Raw genomic sequence first — 16,274 nt, 5'->3', positions numbered from 1 at the left:
ATTAGAGATGAGCAAGAATTCAGTTAAACCGAACAAACCAACTGAACCAATCCGATTTGAGTTTAAACATGTTGTTGTGGTGTAGTTGGTTATTACGTCAGTCTAACACATTGAAGGTCTCCGGTTTGAGTCCGGGCGACGTCAATTTGTTTATTTTTTTCAATGTTAATTTATAATATTTATGTAAAAACAAGTATGTTAAGAAACAAAGTAAAGTTTGATTTTTTTTTTTTATGATACTTTTCCTAAGTAATCAGAGTTTAAAATGCATTCATATATCACAGGTCTTCGGTTCGAGTCTGGACGATGCTAATTAATTTGTTTTTTTTAAGCATTAATTTATGACAAAAATAAGTAACTTAAGAAACAAAGTACAATTTGAGTATTTTTCTATGATACTTTTCTAAGTAATCAGGGTTTAAAACACATGCATATATCGCGTTAAACAATTATTGATGCTAAGATACTATGTCAAGGGTCACCTCATTTCTTGGATTAATCGGTGTAAGTTGGATATCTGATATAAAAAAAATAAAGTAAATTTTGGCCCCCAAGACTACGTTGCAACGGTGAGATCCTTTCACATTCACGTAATTAGAGATGAGCAAAAGTTCAGTTAAACCGAACAAACCAACCGAACCAATCCGATTTAAAAATTCAATTCATTTATTTCAAAATTTAAATTTTTTATTAAAAAAATCAATTAATTCGATTTGATTTTGAGTTTATAATATCTTATTTTGTTAAACCGAATTAATCAAAAAAAATTGATAAATTTCTAAGTAACTTATAAATCATTATTTAATTGATAAATCTTTCATAACACTTAAAAAATTTAATTATTTTGGTTAATTCAATTTTTGACCGAATTAATCGATATTTTATTGGTTCAGTTTATTCGATTTTTGTTTGAAAATTTGATTGGTCCGGTTAGCTCAAAAAAATTTGATTTAGTTCGGTTCAATTTTGATTAATTCGATTCAATTTTCACCGAATAGTCAGCCTTATATATGAAAGAATTAACCTGAAAATAGAGAAGTAGGTTTGCTGAAGGCATGCTTCCTCCGATGAAGAAGTATCTTGTAAATCTAGTCATCTTCATTTTTATCCTGAGTTAAGAGAAAATATTCAGGACATGACATGAAGGCTTAGGGACAACAAAAAATTAGAATGTAATTAGTACTTAGTAGCAACGCAAAGAAAATAATTTTTTCATGTGATTAAGAAATCAAAAATATACAAACGTGAAAAAGATGAAATAAACATGTGTAGGAATTTGATTTAAAGTAGAGTATTATTTGGTAATCTTCATAGACTAGTCATCTCAGAATTGTGAAACAAACACCAACTAGTGCACAAAAAGAAGCTATCTTCCTTCATCCACAATGATATCTTCTTAAGAAATTCCTTATAGTTCTTCATATGTTGCTGGAATTAATGCAACAATTAACTGGTTTTGATGGGGAAAAAGAAACGAATTAGATTACCTCAAACATTCCTATTGAGACAATTTGATCGAACAAAGCCTCCATTTCAAAATTGCTAGTGTCAGCAACAATTATTTCTACATTGGGGAGCTCAAGGTGCCTAAATATAGTTTGGCGCAAATTAACTTTAATGCACAAAACTATGCGTACAATTCATATACTTTCATTACATTAGAAATGACATTAACTTATCAAATCAATGGAAACTGAGAACTTCAAATTAGAGATAAAAATAAATAGAAAACAAGTAGAGTAAAAAAACGAGGAGCTTACCTACACTGCTCTTCTATGTAAGATTTCTGGGTAGATGAGTTACATATTCCTGTGACCTTGCAGTTTTTGTATTTCTTTGCAACATATGTTGAAAAGGAGCCCCAACCACATCCTATGTCAAGAACAGTTTGGCTATCTTTCAGTTGAGCTCTTTCACAGTACAATTCCAACATTGCATTTGTTAGATTTGAGGGGTGTCCTAAGGCAATCGTCTTATGGTTATACTATTTATTAGATAAATAGCAATTCACTATTTGAGTGCACATTTTCTATGTGTTTGATTGAATCTTAAACTCAATTACTGAATGTCCGCAATACGATTCATAGTTTGAAAGAATTTGTGATTGGATTACAACTAATGAGTATCTCTACATGTGCAATTATGAATGTATTGAAATTATCCCTAGTCGAGAAATTGATGAGCACGGACATCATCTGATTCTGTTGAGACTAGCACATTTAAACTCCTTGGTTAGCTAAGCAGCTGATCTCGCTAGCTGAAAATATTGGATGTTGAGAGTTAAACGTGAATGTTCGTTAAAGGTAACTAATTCATTGGAGTGACCTACCTTGAGACTTCATATGGTTCGATACATATGTCAATGAAGATCTCAGTGCAGCTTATGTGCGATTTTCCTTTGACTTATGGTATTCAAGTCACATTGGTCATGGAGGCTCATACTTTGACATCTTAAGTAAATATCTCCGAGGAGGTGTGGACCCGAGATGATTGGGTATCAGTCGAAATGTCCGAAGGTGTTTGAATAGCCCATAGAGGATTCACCGCTCCTTGAAAAAGGAGACGTATATCCTACGGCCGCTTGTCAGGATTGTTACTAAAAGTCTTTGGCTAAAGTATTACATGTCAAGAGTACGACACTCTTGGATACATGTACAAGTAACTTGAATCCACAGGACAAGAAAGCAACTTTGGCTAGGTGTGACGCAGTCAGCCTAGTGGGGACTGACACATATAAATCATGTCCTGAACCAAACGGTTATAAGACAGTGAAAGGAATGAGACACGTTTAATTGGAGTTGCTAAAAGATTTAAGAAATGTTCTGAAATCAATCGTTGATTTTTCTATTAATTGGGGATCATGATGTACTACTAGGTGTCACTTATAATCGTGTGCAATTAATGGTTAATTACGGACGATCAACATAGCCGGGAACCTATTGGGTCACACGCACAACAAGTTCTCTAAAGGACTTAAAACGAGTTTGAAAATTGGATTCTCAGAATGAGAAAAATAAAGTTTGGTTAGACCGGACAAAGGACAAATGATGGAATTCGTCAGAAGACAAAATGAATGAAATTGATTTCGTTCAAATCAGAGTTCGTTTGGATATTGAACCAAACAATTCAATTTTGAATCAAATTGAACCAACTTGGTTTGATTCATGATGGAAGAGATTTTGGCATAACAGATGTGATGAGAAGCTTCATCTTGTGAAGAAGAATTAAACAAAACTAGTTTGGATCAAATCGGAGATCGTTTGATTATTGAACTAAACGAACCAAGTTTGAACCCAGTTTGCTATAGTAACCGGATCGGTTCGCTACAGTAACCCAGTCTGGTTCAACTCGTTTTCATCTGGTTCAGCTGCATCCGGTTCACTTCGCCCACGTCGAAAACTTAAGAAGCACTATAGCTTCTCTATATACGGTGAATCGCGATTTCTGCCCTGTTGTTCTTCCTCTTCTCAACCGCGCGGTGCTAGAGAAGAAACCCTAAACGGTAGCTTCCCGAAGGTGGTTCCCCCCTAGCTGGCGACGACAATTCTAGGATGCGAAAACCCTAGATCGAGCGATCTTTCTCCTTCCCAACCGGTGGCCAACCATGTGATCGCGAGAAGTAGGGCAACCTGATTTCGATCAGCCTCTCGAGTGCAGCATTTCTCCCTCCCGAATACGCCCGCCGCCTTCTTCGCGAGAGAAGCAAGAGGATGATCAAAGTTTTAAGTGCGCAGAGGAACTGACATCGTGCGTTTTGGGTCCTCTGCTCTGCGTCGTCGATCGTCGGCTTTCCATGCCCAAATCGTAATTTCCCTGCCTGAGCCGAGCGGTGATTCGCGGTCTTCTCGTCAGTTGAAAACTCGAGCGCTGATACCCGATTCCCTTTTTCCCCGATTAGCAATTTTTGAAATCGCGGGTTTTGGTTGAAGTTCGGTCCACCACTTCAGACAGGTGTCGGAGTTCTTTATGAAGAACTTCCAGTAGCAGCCACTGTGAAAAGGTTCATCCAACTGTCGTTGGTCACCAGAACATCTTCAATGGCCTGGAAATTGTTTCCAGCCATTTGAAGCTACTATCGGAAATCAGGGATCTACTGTTAGTGGTTTTTTTATCGAGATTTGTTATTGCCGGAAGCTTGTGAAGCGATCGGAAAATTATTCCATCATATACCGAAAAGATTTTCGACCGTAATCGGAAAGGGTTTCCAGCTATTTTCCTCTTATCGACGGTCAAAGGTTGACCACCAAAAACTACACCGAGAATACGATTTTTGATGATAGTTAGAAAACCCCGAAAACGATCACGACAAACGTTGTTGCGTATTTTTTGGAATAGGATTTTTCTCTCGAATCGATCGTTATCGATCATCGGCTAGTACCAAAGACGATGATGCGACTCGTGTCTTCGAAAGTCATCCAAATGAGAGCTTAGCGTGGATCACTAGTAGAGGCGAGACTTCGATAAGGACCACTCGATTGATGCCAATTTCACTCAACGTCATCAATGAGATACGCATTGAATAATTTATTATTCTGTAAAAATTTTAATTTCCTGTCATGCCTTGTACGATGTTATTTCTTGTATTTGCATACGTGTGTTGTGATAATTCTTATTAATTATTTGTTTATTTTCGTTGCGCACGTTTGCGAAAACGTGAAAACATGGGCATTGTACCGAGACGATCCCAACAACATTTTCGACATCTTCTAATCTGTTTGTTTTCTCCTTGAAGTAACAACAGCTGCAACCAATAAGGAATTTATAATTTCTAGCAACATAAAAGAGTAAACATCTATGTAAAGGAAAAAAATTAGGGATTAAGTGTAAATATTATCAACCAGTGTTGTGATGTGTGTGACCACATTAAAGGAGGGGTAAGATAAAGAACAGACTAGAAGACTAGTTACTGGTGAGATCTCTATCCAAAACTAATTGTCTAAGTTTGACTTGATCTTCACATTATCTATGTGGTGGATATGTTTGATAAATAATATGGATATATCAAATCAAGTTAAAAAAGAAGAAAAAACAACTATATGCTTAAGTACTAAAGTTCAGACTTTGTGGTTTATTTAGAATAGTAGAGTTTTATCTTGTATGGACATAAGTTATAAAAAAAATAACAATATTATTTTAATTCATCTCAACTAGTATTTCATTTAGGGTATCGAGTGTTGGCATGATATGATATCGACCGACATGATTGACATAACGGTAGAAGAGATATTGTAGTGCCAAATATCGAATAATCTTAATTATAATATATCAGAACAATGCATTTCAACCAGACCACTTGATACAGTTTGAAATTTTAGTACAGGCTTTTAAACATTCCAAGATCTACTCAAATGAGCTTTAATCCTATAATATCCTTTTGCTTAGCTTTCCTACTTTCAAATATAAGCCTTGATTGAAACTTAGTTAAATCGAGAGTAAAATTAGATAGAATCAATTGAATTCTTGTAAAATTATATTGATTTGGGGAAACTTAGCTGATCTAACCAATTTTTCCCCTTGCCATAGCTTGAATTGTGACTAAAATAAATTTGAGCAAAAGATAGTCTTTGTCACTCACATGAATCCTCCAACTTAAATCAGTTAACCTTGTCGACAACCAACCATTCTGTTGCTTGCGAGCCTACTATTTAGACTAAGCACCTATCGGTCTCTCTCTTGGTTAATATTAATCCACAAAGGTTATTGTCAATAATGCAGTACCTCTCTCAATCAATAGTAGTCTTGAAATCCCATCCCTACATATTACTAATCTAGTGAATATTAATAACTTTATACTAATATATCTTATTAATTATTTTGATATATTATTGCAGAGTCAGATATCATTAAACTGGCAATAATAATAATATTTGTGATTATGATGATATTTTTTGCTAATAATTAAGTTGCTATTTGTTGTTCAAAATATGTTATCTCTAATGATGTATTTAATGAAACACAATATGCATTCTCATTATGATTAAAAACCATTTGCTATCTCAAATATAAAATTATTTTATCTTCACTTTATGGTTTTTTCTTAACAATTCAATCTCATCGATGCTACCAATTTGACACAACGACACATTCTTTGATCATCTGATCCTAACAGTGATATTGATATTGACAAGCATGATACATTCAAAGATGAGCAACAAAAACTCATTAAATGTTATCAACATAAATAAAGCCAAAATGAGTATAAAATTAGAGGTATTACTCATTTAGATATGTAGAAAGATCATTGTTCAGCTTTAGCACCATGTAGCGTAGGACTTTAGAGAATGGGCAGTTAACAAACTGTTTTGGATGATGAACCATAAAATTTGAAAAAAGAAGTAGAGTATCAGAGACAATGGAATAAATCATTGAAGGTGTGCTCCCCATCAGACAGAAACTTCTGGTTCTGATTTACTGCCGAGATCATCCTAGGACATCAAGTTGGCCCTGATGCTTTTAATGAATCAAATTCTATTTTGGCATCAGTATATATATAAGTTAAAATTGACCTTCTTGTTAAATTTGAAGTACAAAAGCTATAGCTTAGAGAAATGACCAACCTGTACTTTAAATTCTGTCCAAGCACCAACTTGAAAAATGAGGTGGGTAACTCATAGTGTTGGGATTTGGCTTTATCAGTTTCCACAGCTATAGGCATATCTTCAAGAGCTGTTGAAGATACACAAGATCAGAACATTACCACAACTGACAAATGGCATCACTTATATAGTAAATTAGTGGAAACACTGCAACTTTAGAAAGACAGAAAGGTAGTCTGTCATGATCAGGTCAGTTTTAAATAAGTACCATGGTGACTAGGGTGGCTTGAGTTTAAAAAAAAAACAACTACCAGAATGGAAGGGGCTCTTGCAATAGATTGCACTTTGGATGTGTTCATCGCATCACAAAAAATAGTATAGTTCTAGGTGAAACAACAATGGAATACACATATTCAAGGAGACAACACATTTCACTCAGAACTCTGGATCTAAGACTAGAGCACTAAAATTGTGCTAGGAGAAGGAAAATGGAGATGAATAAAGAAACTAGGAAGTATTGATGGAAATAGAATTTATACAAGATCAAAAACATAATAATTCACTAGCTCAAGAGGAAAAGATACAATGGAGAGACTAATGCTACACCTTTAGCTAAGCTAAAAGAAAACAACCTCGCTAAACTGCAGAAAGTTTGAATGATATAGAATTCATACTATGACAAACCAGAATCTTTTCTTTCTTTCTTTTTGACAATTCTACTTCACAAAATCAAATCTTCAAAGTTCTCTTGAAGGGAAGAACAGAAACGAATATTTTGGGGATCAGAACATCAAAAAAAAATAGGGAAATGTTCGAAATTTTCGCTCTTGCGGTCCAAGACTACGACGGCGGAATTACACGACTAAAACGAAATGAAGTGATTAGGACAACAACAAGCATGGGTTTGAGCCTTACCCTGCTTGAACCGGACGAGTTCCTCAAGCTGGAGCTCGGCGGTGGGTTGGTAGCCGAGGCGGAGGCGGAGGCGGAGGCGGCGAGCGAGGAGTAGCCGCGTCAGCCTCCTGACCAATGCGTCCGGGAGCAGGTTTCTCTCCAGCGCCGCCAACGCCGCCCGCACCGCCGCTTCGTAGAGCATCCGAACTATCGCCTCCGTACTCTCTCTCTCTCTTCTCTACGTCTCGTTCCCCTTCTTACCTGGCACGGCACGGCACGACTCTACGCACCGTACCATCGTGGCATGGCACCATACCATTACGGCGTCGTTGGCACCATATTTTATGCTTTATTTTTAATTTAGTAGAAAATCCTACACATTTCTAATGGTAGATAGTCTTTTTATCCTTTAGATTAAGTAAATTTTTGAGAATCGTTAACTTTGATTTATTTGCATAATATAAAAATCAGGACCTTCTTTCGTAAGAGAAAAACAAGGAAGGGCTAATTGATAATAAAAAGACGGGTAATTTCAAATTTATTTGACTTTTCAATCTATTGGCTGAAGAGGAGAGAAGCACGTTTTCTTATTCCTGAGACATAACTGAGTTGGTTATGATGGAACAGAATTACAAAAGTAGACAAAGATTCAAATCTCGACGAAGCCGAGATAATACCCTCCTTCATCATGGTCAACTGCAGCTTCTAATTTACCTCCTCACGGATGATCGTAGGGTCGACCGTGTACAGAGACGGATTTAAATAGGAACTGTCCTGGGCTGTAGCCCAGCCCTATCCGACTTATAATATTTTATTATTAAATATTTTTGAAGGAGTTGATGGCGCAGTTGGCTAGCGGTAGCTGCCATCTCTCCTGAGGTCAAGAGTTTGAACCTCTCTTTTAAGCCTATTCATTGATAAAGATTACCTAATATAATTTTTAAGTAAATATGAATCTAAGTTGGGCTATTTTGGGTTTAATTTAATTTTAAAAAAATTAGTTGGGCTATTTTAAGCTTAATTTAATTTTTAAAAAATTATATAAGGTTGAGCTATTTTGGGCTCTAATCTAATTTTTAAAAAAAATTAGATATATACTTGTAGTCTAATCAAAAAAAAATTAATGGATTCTTTTTTTTTCATTGTATTTTGATGTTTAACTCATCTTTTTTATACCTAAAGTCAGCACAGTCCACCTCTAATTTCTGGATCCGTCCCTGACCGTGTGGGGTCACTAGGGTAACAGATTCCACCTTAACTGCAACTTCTCAATTTACCTAATCATTTTTACTTTCATAATAACCCTCGATATCAAATTTGTAAAAAAAAACAGACTCAATTCTATTAGTGTTCATCAAATATTATTAAGAAGTAGATCATGAAAGACGATTAGAATCAGCCTTTGCATAAACACGTGACAATTATGACTTTTCATTCCAAACATTTTTAATTTGTTCATATCCACGCATCGAGACATATTCAAGGCATACCATCAGGGAATTTGACTTCTCTTGACCAACCACACAATATCTGCTTACTTTCTTTGTCCAATGTATAGCAAGCCTTTAGAAATTTACTAATTGTTTCATTTTAATACAACTCAAGTCTGTTAAGTAATTATTTTAATTCCTCGTGTGATTTTACTGTGCCTTTAATTTTGCCCATAACATTCATCACAGTATTGAAAATATTATCTAAAAAAAATTTCTCCTTATACATCATATCTAAATTATTTTAAATGAGCAGATACTTCTAATATAGCAACTCCTAAAATATGTTTAGTTTCTTCCAACCACACTTGTAGACCCTAGCAATATATTTATTTAAATCATTAGAACTTATATAATTTTCTAGTTGAAGTCCATAGTTGTCTATTTTTTGAAGGACATTCTCTCATAACTTGATTACAGGTGATTGTTTTCTGACCATTGCATTCTTTATGAATTTTTTTTATTTTGTCTGAAATCTGAAAGGTGCTCTTTTGATAAAAATTTACGATGATTATCAAACTAAGATATTTTCCCACTGTAAAGTAATAAAAACGCATCCGACTTTGTCATACAACGTGGACATGTTAATTTACTAATCGTGCTCCATCTAAACAATATTAAGTATGTCGAACAATAACTAATTATCTATAATAAAGCAGTATACAAGGTAAAATTAATTTTACTTGCAATATCATAAGTCAAAGACCCAACATTCCATAATTCTTTCAACTCTGCAATAAAAAGTTACAAAAATATATTTATCTTCTCTTTTGGATTCTTTGGACCTAGAAAAAGCATGGTAAGGAACATGAATTCGTCTTTCATGCATATTCATAGCGGTAAGTTGTATGGTGTTAATATGACTGACCAAGATGAATATTGTTGTCCAGATTGTCTAAATGGTTGAAATCCACCTGCTGAAAGTCTCAGCCTTATATTACGTGGTTCCATTGCAAAAGAAAAAAATATTGTATCAAGATGTTTCCATACAGAGGAGTTAACAAGATAACACATTATATCTCCTTTGTGTACATGTCCATGATGTCACCTCATGTAGCTTGTTGTTGGCAAATGCATACAAACATTGAAGTATAGTAGTTAACAGAAAATAATACATAACTTTCCATAGTATATTTTTTTCTTCTTCCCTATACGCGACTGCGCTGCCTATACCGAGGGTGATTACACAATCTGTATTCAATAAGTTCACTATCTTCATTCCAAAAGATCATGTAGTTATTTGTACAACAATCAATCTTTTGTACTGGCAAACCTAAACACCTGATAAATTTATTTACTGTAAAAATTATCAGTCATTATATTATCAGCAGGAAGCAACTTTAACATCAATTAACAAATGTCATCATAATATCATTTAGAGAAAGAATGTTTTGCCTTGATGTTCAATAGTCTAGCAATAGCTGATAGTTGAGAATGACCAAAAAAAAATGTCTTCTCACACTTCTCTTTCACTAGCATTTAACATATCATATAATTTTTAAATTTTAGGAGTTTGTATTTCATCAACATTTCTATGATCAAATGCATTTATCGTATCATAAACCATTGATTATAAGTTAAACCGAATTAATCAAAATTTTAAAAAATCAGTAAGTTTCTAAGTAAGTGAACTTATAAATCTTTATTTAATTGGTAAATCTTCCATAATACTTAAACAATCCAGTTATTTCAGTTTTTGACCGAATTAATCATTATTTTATCGGTTTGATTTGTTCAATTTTTATTTAAAATTTTGATTGATTCGGTTAGTTTGAAAAAATTTGCTTCGATTCAATTTCAGTTAATTTGGTTCGGTTTTAACTAAATATTAGCCTACACGTAATTATATCCTTAGAAAAATATCATGAAAATTGTATTTCTCAATAGGATAAAAAATATTGTTAAAATACTAATTTTGGTATCGTGGTGTAGTTGGTTATCACATTAGTTTAACACACTAAAGGTCTCCAGTTCAAGTTCGGACAATTCTACTTAAGTTGTTTTTTTTTTCAAAGTTAATTTACATATTAAGGAGACAAACAAGTAACTTAAAGAACAAAGTAAAGTTTGAGTTTTTGTTAATGTACATCCTAAGCAAACAAAAATAAGCAAGACAAGGAACAAAGTAAAGTAAACTATGACTCCTAGAGCATGGTGTAATGATAAGAGGTATGATACTTTTCCTAAGTAATCAAGGTTTAAAACGCATGCATATAGCGTATTTGAATAATTAGTGACGTTGAGATGTCACGTCAAGAGTCACCTTATTTCTTGAAATAATCAGAGTAAGTTGGATCCCTGATATAAAAAAATAAAGTAATTTTGACCCCTAAGACTACGATGCAATGGTGAGATGTTTTCGCATTCAAATAAAATATCATGAAAATTGTATTTCTTAATAGGATGAAAAACTTTATTCAAATGTTAAATATATATGATGTCGTGGTGTAGTTGGTTATCACGTCAGTCTAACAGGCCTCCGGTTTAAGCCCGGGCGATGCCAATTAATATTTTTTTTAGAAGTTTGAGTTTTTTTATGATATTTTTCTAAGTAATCAGGGTTTAAAATGCATGCATATATTGCAGGTCTCCGATTTGAGTCTAAACATGGTGTCGTGGTGTAGTTGGTTATCACGTCAGTCTAACACACTGAAGGTCTTCGGTTCGAGTCCGGGCGACGCCAATTAGTTTATTTTGTTTTCGATGTTAATTTAAAATATTTATGTAAAAACAAGTATGTTGTTTCAATTTACAATACTTTTCTTAAATAATCAGAATTTAAAATGCATTCATATCGCAGGTCTCCGATTCAAGTTTGGACGATGCTAATTAATTTGTTTTTTTCAGCATTAATTTACGACAAAAATAAGTAACTTAAGAAACAAAGTAAAGTTTGAGTATTTTTCTATGATACTTTTCCTAAGTAATCAGGGTTTAAAACACATGCATATATCGCGTTGAACAATTAGTGAGGCTAAGACATCGTGTCAAGAGTAGTCACCTCATTTTTTGAATTAATCGGTGTAAGTTGGATATCTGATATAAAAAAAATAGAGTAAATTTTGGCCCCCAAGGCTACGTTGCAACGGTGAGATGCTTTCACATTCACGTAATTAGAGATGAGCAAAAATTCAGTTAAACCGAACAAACCAACCGAACCAATCAAATTTAAAAATTTAATTCGATTATTTTAAAATTTAAATTTTTTATAAAAAAATTGATTAATTCGGTTCCATTTCGATTTTAAAATTTCTTATTTTGTTAAACTGAATTAATCAAAAAAAATTTATAAATTTCTAAGTAACTTATAAATCCTTATTTAATTGGTAAATCTTCCATAACATTACAAAATTCAATTATTTCGGTTAATTCAATTTTTGACCGAATTAATCGATATTTTATTGGTTCGGTTTATTCGATTTTTGTTTGAAAATTTGATTGGTTCGATTAGCTCGAAAAAATTCGATTCAGTTCGGTTTAATTTCGATTAATTCTGTTTGATTTTCATCGAATAGTCAGCCTTATATGTGAAGGAATTAACCTGAAAATAGAGAAGTAGGTCTGCTGAAGGCATGGTTCGTCCGATGAAGAAGTATCTTGTAATCTAGTCATCTTCATTTTTATCCTGAGTTATGAGAGAATATTCAGGACATGACATAATGGCTTTGGGACAACAAAAAATTAGAATGCAATTAGTACTTAGCAACAACGCAAAGAAAATAATTTTTTCATGTGATTAAGAAATCAAAAATATACAAACGTGAAAAAGATTAAATAAACATGTGTAGGAATTTGATTTAAAGCAGAGTATTATTTGGTAATCTTCAAAGACTAATCATCTTAGAATTGTGAAACAAACACCAACTAGTGCACAAAAAGAAGTAAAGATTACCTCAAAGTGATAAGTAGATGTTTTATGACAAAAGTGATGAATGAAAAACAAGCTAATCCACAATGATATCTTCTTAAGAAGTTCCTTATAGTTCTTCATATGCTGCTGGAATTAATGCAACAATTAACTAGTTTCGATGGGGAAAAAGAAACGAATTAGATTACCTCAAACATTCCTATTGAGACAATTTGATTGAACAAAGCCTCCATTTCAAAATTGCTGGTGCCGGCAACAATTATTATACATTGGGGATCTCAAGGTGCCTAAATATAGTTTGGCGCAAATTAACTTTCATGCACAAAACTATGCATACAATTCATATATTTTCATTACATTAGAAATGGCATTAACTTATCAAATCAATGGAAACTGAGAACTTCAAATTAGAGATAAAAATAAATAGAAAACAAGTAGAGTAAAAAAACGAGGAGCTTACCCTACACTGCTCTTCTATGTAAGCTTTCTGGGTAGATGAGTTACATATTCCTGTGACCTTGCAGTTGTTGTACTTCTTTGCAACATATGTTGAAAAGGAACCCCAGCCACATCCTATGCCAAGAATAGTTTGGCTATCTTTCAGTTGAGCTCTTTCACAGTACAATTCCAACATTGCATTTGTTAGATTTGAGGGTTGTCCTAAGGCAATCGCCTTACGGTTATATTATTTATTGGATAAATAGCAATTCACTATTTGAGTGCACATTTTTTATATATTTGTTGAATTTTAAACTTAATTACTGAATGCCCGCAATATGATTCATAGTATGAGAGAATTTGTGATTGGATCACAACTAGTAAGTATCTCTACATGTGCAATTATGAATGTATTGAAATTATCCCTAGTCGAGAAATTGATGAGCACGGACGTCATCGATTCTGTTGAGACTAGCACATTTAAACATCTTGGTTAGCTAAGCAGCTGATCTCGTTAGCTGAAAATATTGGATGTTGAGAGTTAAACATGGATGCTGGTTAAAGGTAACTAATTCATTGGAGTGACCTTCCTTGAGACTTCATATGGTTCGATACATATGTCAATGAAGATCTCAATGCAGCTTAAGTGTGGTTTTCCTTTGACTTGCGGTATTCAAGTCACATTGGTCATGGAGGCTCATACTTTGACATCTTAAGCAAACATCTCCAAGGAGGTGTGGACCCGAGATGATTGGGTATTAGTCGAAATGTCCGAATGTGTTTAAATAGCTCATAGAGGATTCATCGCTCCTTGAAAAAGGAGACATATATCCTACGGCCGCTTGTCAGGATTGTTACTAAAAGTCTTTCGCTAAAGTATTACATGTCAAGAGTATGACACTCTAGGATACATATACAAGTAACTTGAATCCACAGGACTAGAAAGCAACTTGGGCTAGGTGTGACGTAATCAGCCTAGTGGAGACCGACACATATAGATCATGTCCTGAATCAAGTGGTTATAAGACGGTGAAGGGAATGAGGCATGTTTCATTGGAGCTGCTGAAAGGTTCAAGAAATGTTCTGAAATCAATCGTTGATTTTTCGATCAATTAGGGATCATGATGCACTACTAGGTGTCACTCATAATCGTTCCGTAATTAATGGTTAATTACGAACGACCAACATAGCCGGGAACCTATTGGGTCACAACAAGTTCTCTGAAGAATTTAAAACGAGTTTGAAAATTGGATTCTCAGAACGAGCGAAACGGAACAGAGTTACAGAAGTGGATAAGGGTTTGAATCTCGGTGAAGCTGAGACAATGCTCTCCTCCATCGTGGTAAACTATAGTTTCTCAATTTACTTCCTCACAGATGGTCGTGGGGTCGACCGTGTGGGGCCGCTGGGGTGACGGATTCCACCTTTTGCAAAAGTATTGTTATTAAATGATGATTCTTATTAAAGTTTTTCATGACAGTACCAGTTGTAATAATTTAGAATAAATCCATTTTTACCTAAATGCACTTTCATCACGAAAAGCTATATTTCTACATTTACAATGATTACACGGACACCGTAATTGATCACCATTCATGTACTCTAGATGATGCTTAATAAATTTTATAAACTCTTCAACTCTATCAAATATTCTTCGATAATAAAATTATTTTCTAATATATTATACCTTCAAGTTTTATTCATATATATTGTAACCTAATGAGAAAAATATTACAACATTATTAAATATATAAAGATAAATATGCATATAGTTATAACATAAACTTAATTAAAATATAATACCACTTAAACTTAAATTAAATAGGTATTTTAAGTTCAAAATTAAAAGTACCACTAACAGATAGGATCGCAAACGGATGGGAGATAAGTGTTTAGAATATGTAGTATAACTAAAGATAATAAAATAACAAAACAAAATTAGCATCAGTCATATTACTTAATATCTTAAGTATAACAATAAAATTCTTTCAATATACACCTATTTGTGCACCTCATCTCTCGGCCAAGAATGCATGTACATCCAAACACAGTTGCACCTGAATTCAGCATCATGCATTTATGTCGAGGCTGATCTTGCAACTAGTCATGTGGCAACTGTGGCCCAATATCGCAGCGAGTCATGCGGCCGCCCTAGTCCAATATCATTGTGGGCCATGGGCTCGACCTCGTGGTCACACGTACATTCAGCTCTATCAGCAACCCCGCAGCCTTGCGACCAGCCCTGCGACCTGCCTCGACAGCCTCGCGGCCGGCCTCAACAGCCTCACGCCGACCTTGACAACCCCACGAGACCAGCCTCGACGCCCTATGATCGACCCCACTGCCGGCCTCTATAGCTCCGCGCCTAACCTTGACAGCCCCACAAGATCGGCAGCCCTACAGTCGGCCCCACCGGCAACCGCGCGATCAACCCTGCCAGCAACCCCGTCGTGACCCTATTGGTGTCGAGGCCAGACCCCCAGGCAGCCTCACGGTCGTGCCACCAACCTTGCATGACCAGTGCCGCCTGACCCGATCAATGCTAAGGCCAAGCTAGGCCAGCCGCCAGCCCCGCAACCAACCATGCAACAACAAGAAGGGAAAGAAAAGAGGAAGTAGAGAAATTTACTATGACCAGAGAGTAGATTACACCAAAGAAGAAATTGTGTCGGAGAGATCATGCACAAGAAATCACAGGAAATCGGAGATCGGAGAGAGATCAGAGATTTTAGGGTTCAAGAGAGAAGTGGAGATCGCGGGCGACTTGGGCTTTTAGGGAATTTTAGCGATCGAACACAAGTTCGGTCTCTAATTTTGGATGCAGGCGAGATTTGGATAAATAGTGATCGAACCATGATTCAGTCGTAATAATTAACGATCGAGACATAGTTCGATCATTAAATTAATGATCAAATTATGATTTGATCACTATTTAGTGACTGAACTATGATTCTGTCACTAAACAGTGATTGATTTTATTATTATTTAACTATCGAAATACTATATCAGTCATTAAATTAACAATTATATTAAATTCAATCGTTAATT

General features: G+C 34.7%; 1 protein-coding gene and 1 non-coding gene across 2 annotated transcripts; one reads left to right on the top strand and one right to left on the bottom strand.

The window, feature by feature from the left end:
• Nucleotides 1–1,308: 1,308 nt before the first annotated feature.
• Nucleotides 1,309–7,728, bottom strand: LOC141815097 ((S)-coclaurine N-methyltransferase-like). Its single transcript, XM_074703053.1, has 7 exons — nt 7,692–7,728; nt 7,452–7,637; nt 6,558–6,666; nt 4,698–4,741; nt 1,761–1,941; nt 1,488–1,587; nt 1,309–1,428 (listed from the first exon to the last, which is right to left on the bottom strand). The coding sequence occupies exons 1-7, from the start codon at nt 7,726–7,728 to the stop codon at nt 1,309–1,311; spliced, it is 777 nt and encodes a 258-aa protein (XP_074559154.1).
• A 3,801-nt stretch (nt 7,729–11,529) lies between these two features.
• Nucleotides 11,530–11,603, top strand: TRNAV-AAC (transfer RNA valine (anticodon AAC)). Its single transcript has one exon. It is a non-coding gene; the product is annotated as a tRNA-Val (tRNA).
• Nucleotides 11,604–16,274: the final 4,671 nt, after the last annotated feature.

This window comes from Curcuma longa, chromosome 21 (genome assembly GCF_044706935.1).
Source record: "Curcuma longa cultivar G26 ecotype Majalengka, Jawa Barat chromosome 21, ITB_CL_G26_1.1, whole genome shotgun sequence".
Taxonomy (NCBI): Eukaryota; Viridiplantae; Streptophyta; class Magnoliopsida; order Zingiberales; family Zingiberaceae; genus Curcuma; species Curcuma longa.
Note: the sequence above shows the minus strand (reverse complement) of the source record. Positions and strands in the feature narration are given on the sequence as shown.

Bases quoted from the DNA above. Each gene is read 5' to 3' on its own strand.
- LOC141815097 (XM_074703053.1), bottom strand. From the start codon at position 7,728: ATGGTACGGTGCGTAGAGTCGTGCCGTGCCGTGCCAG. The intron at 7,638-7,691 runs GTAAGAAGGGGA...CGGAGGCGATAG, and splicing joins GTCGTGCCGTGCCGTGCCAG to TTCGGATGCTCTACGAAGCG. The intron at 4,742-6,557 runs GTTGGTCATTTC...TATTGGTTGCAG, and splicing joins GGACAGAATTTAAAGTACAG to CTGTTGTTACTTCAAGGAGA.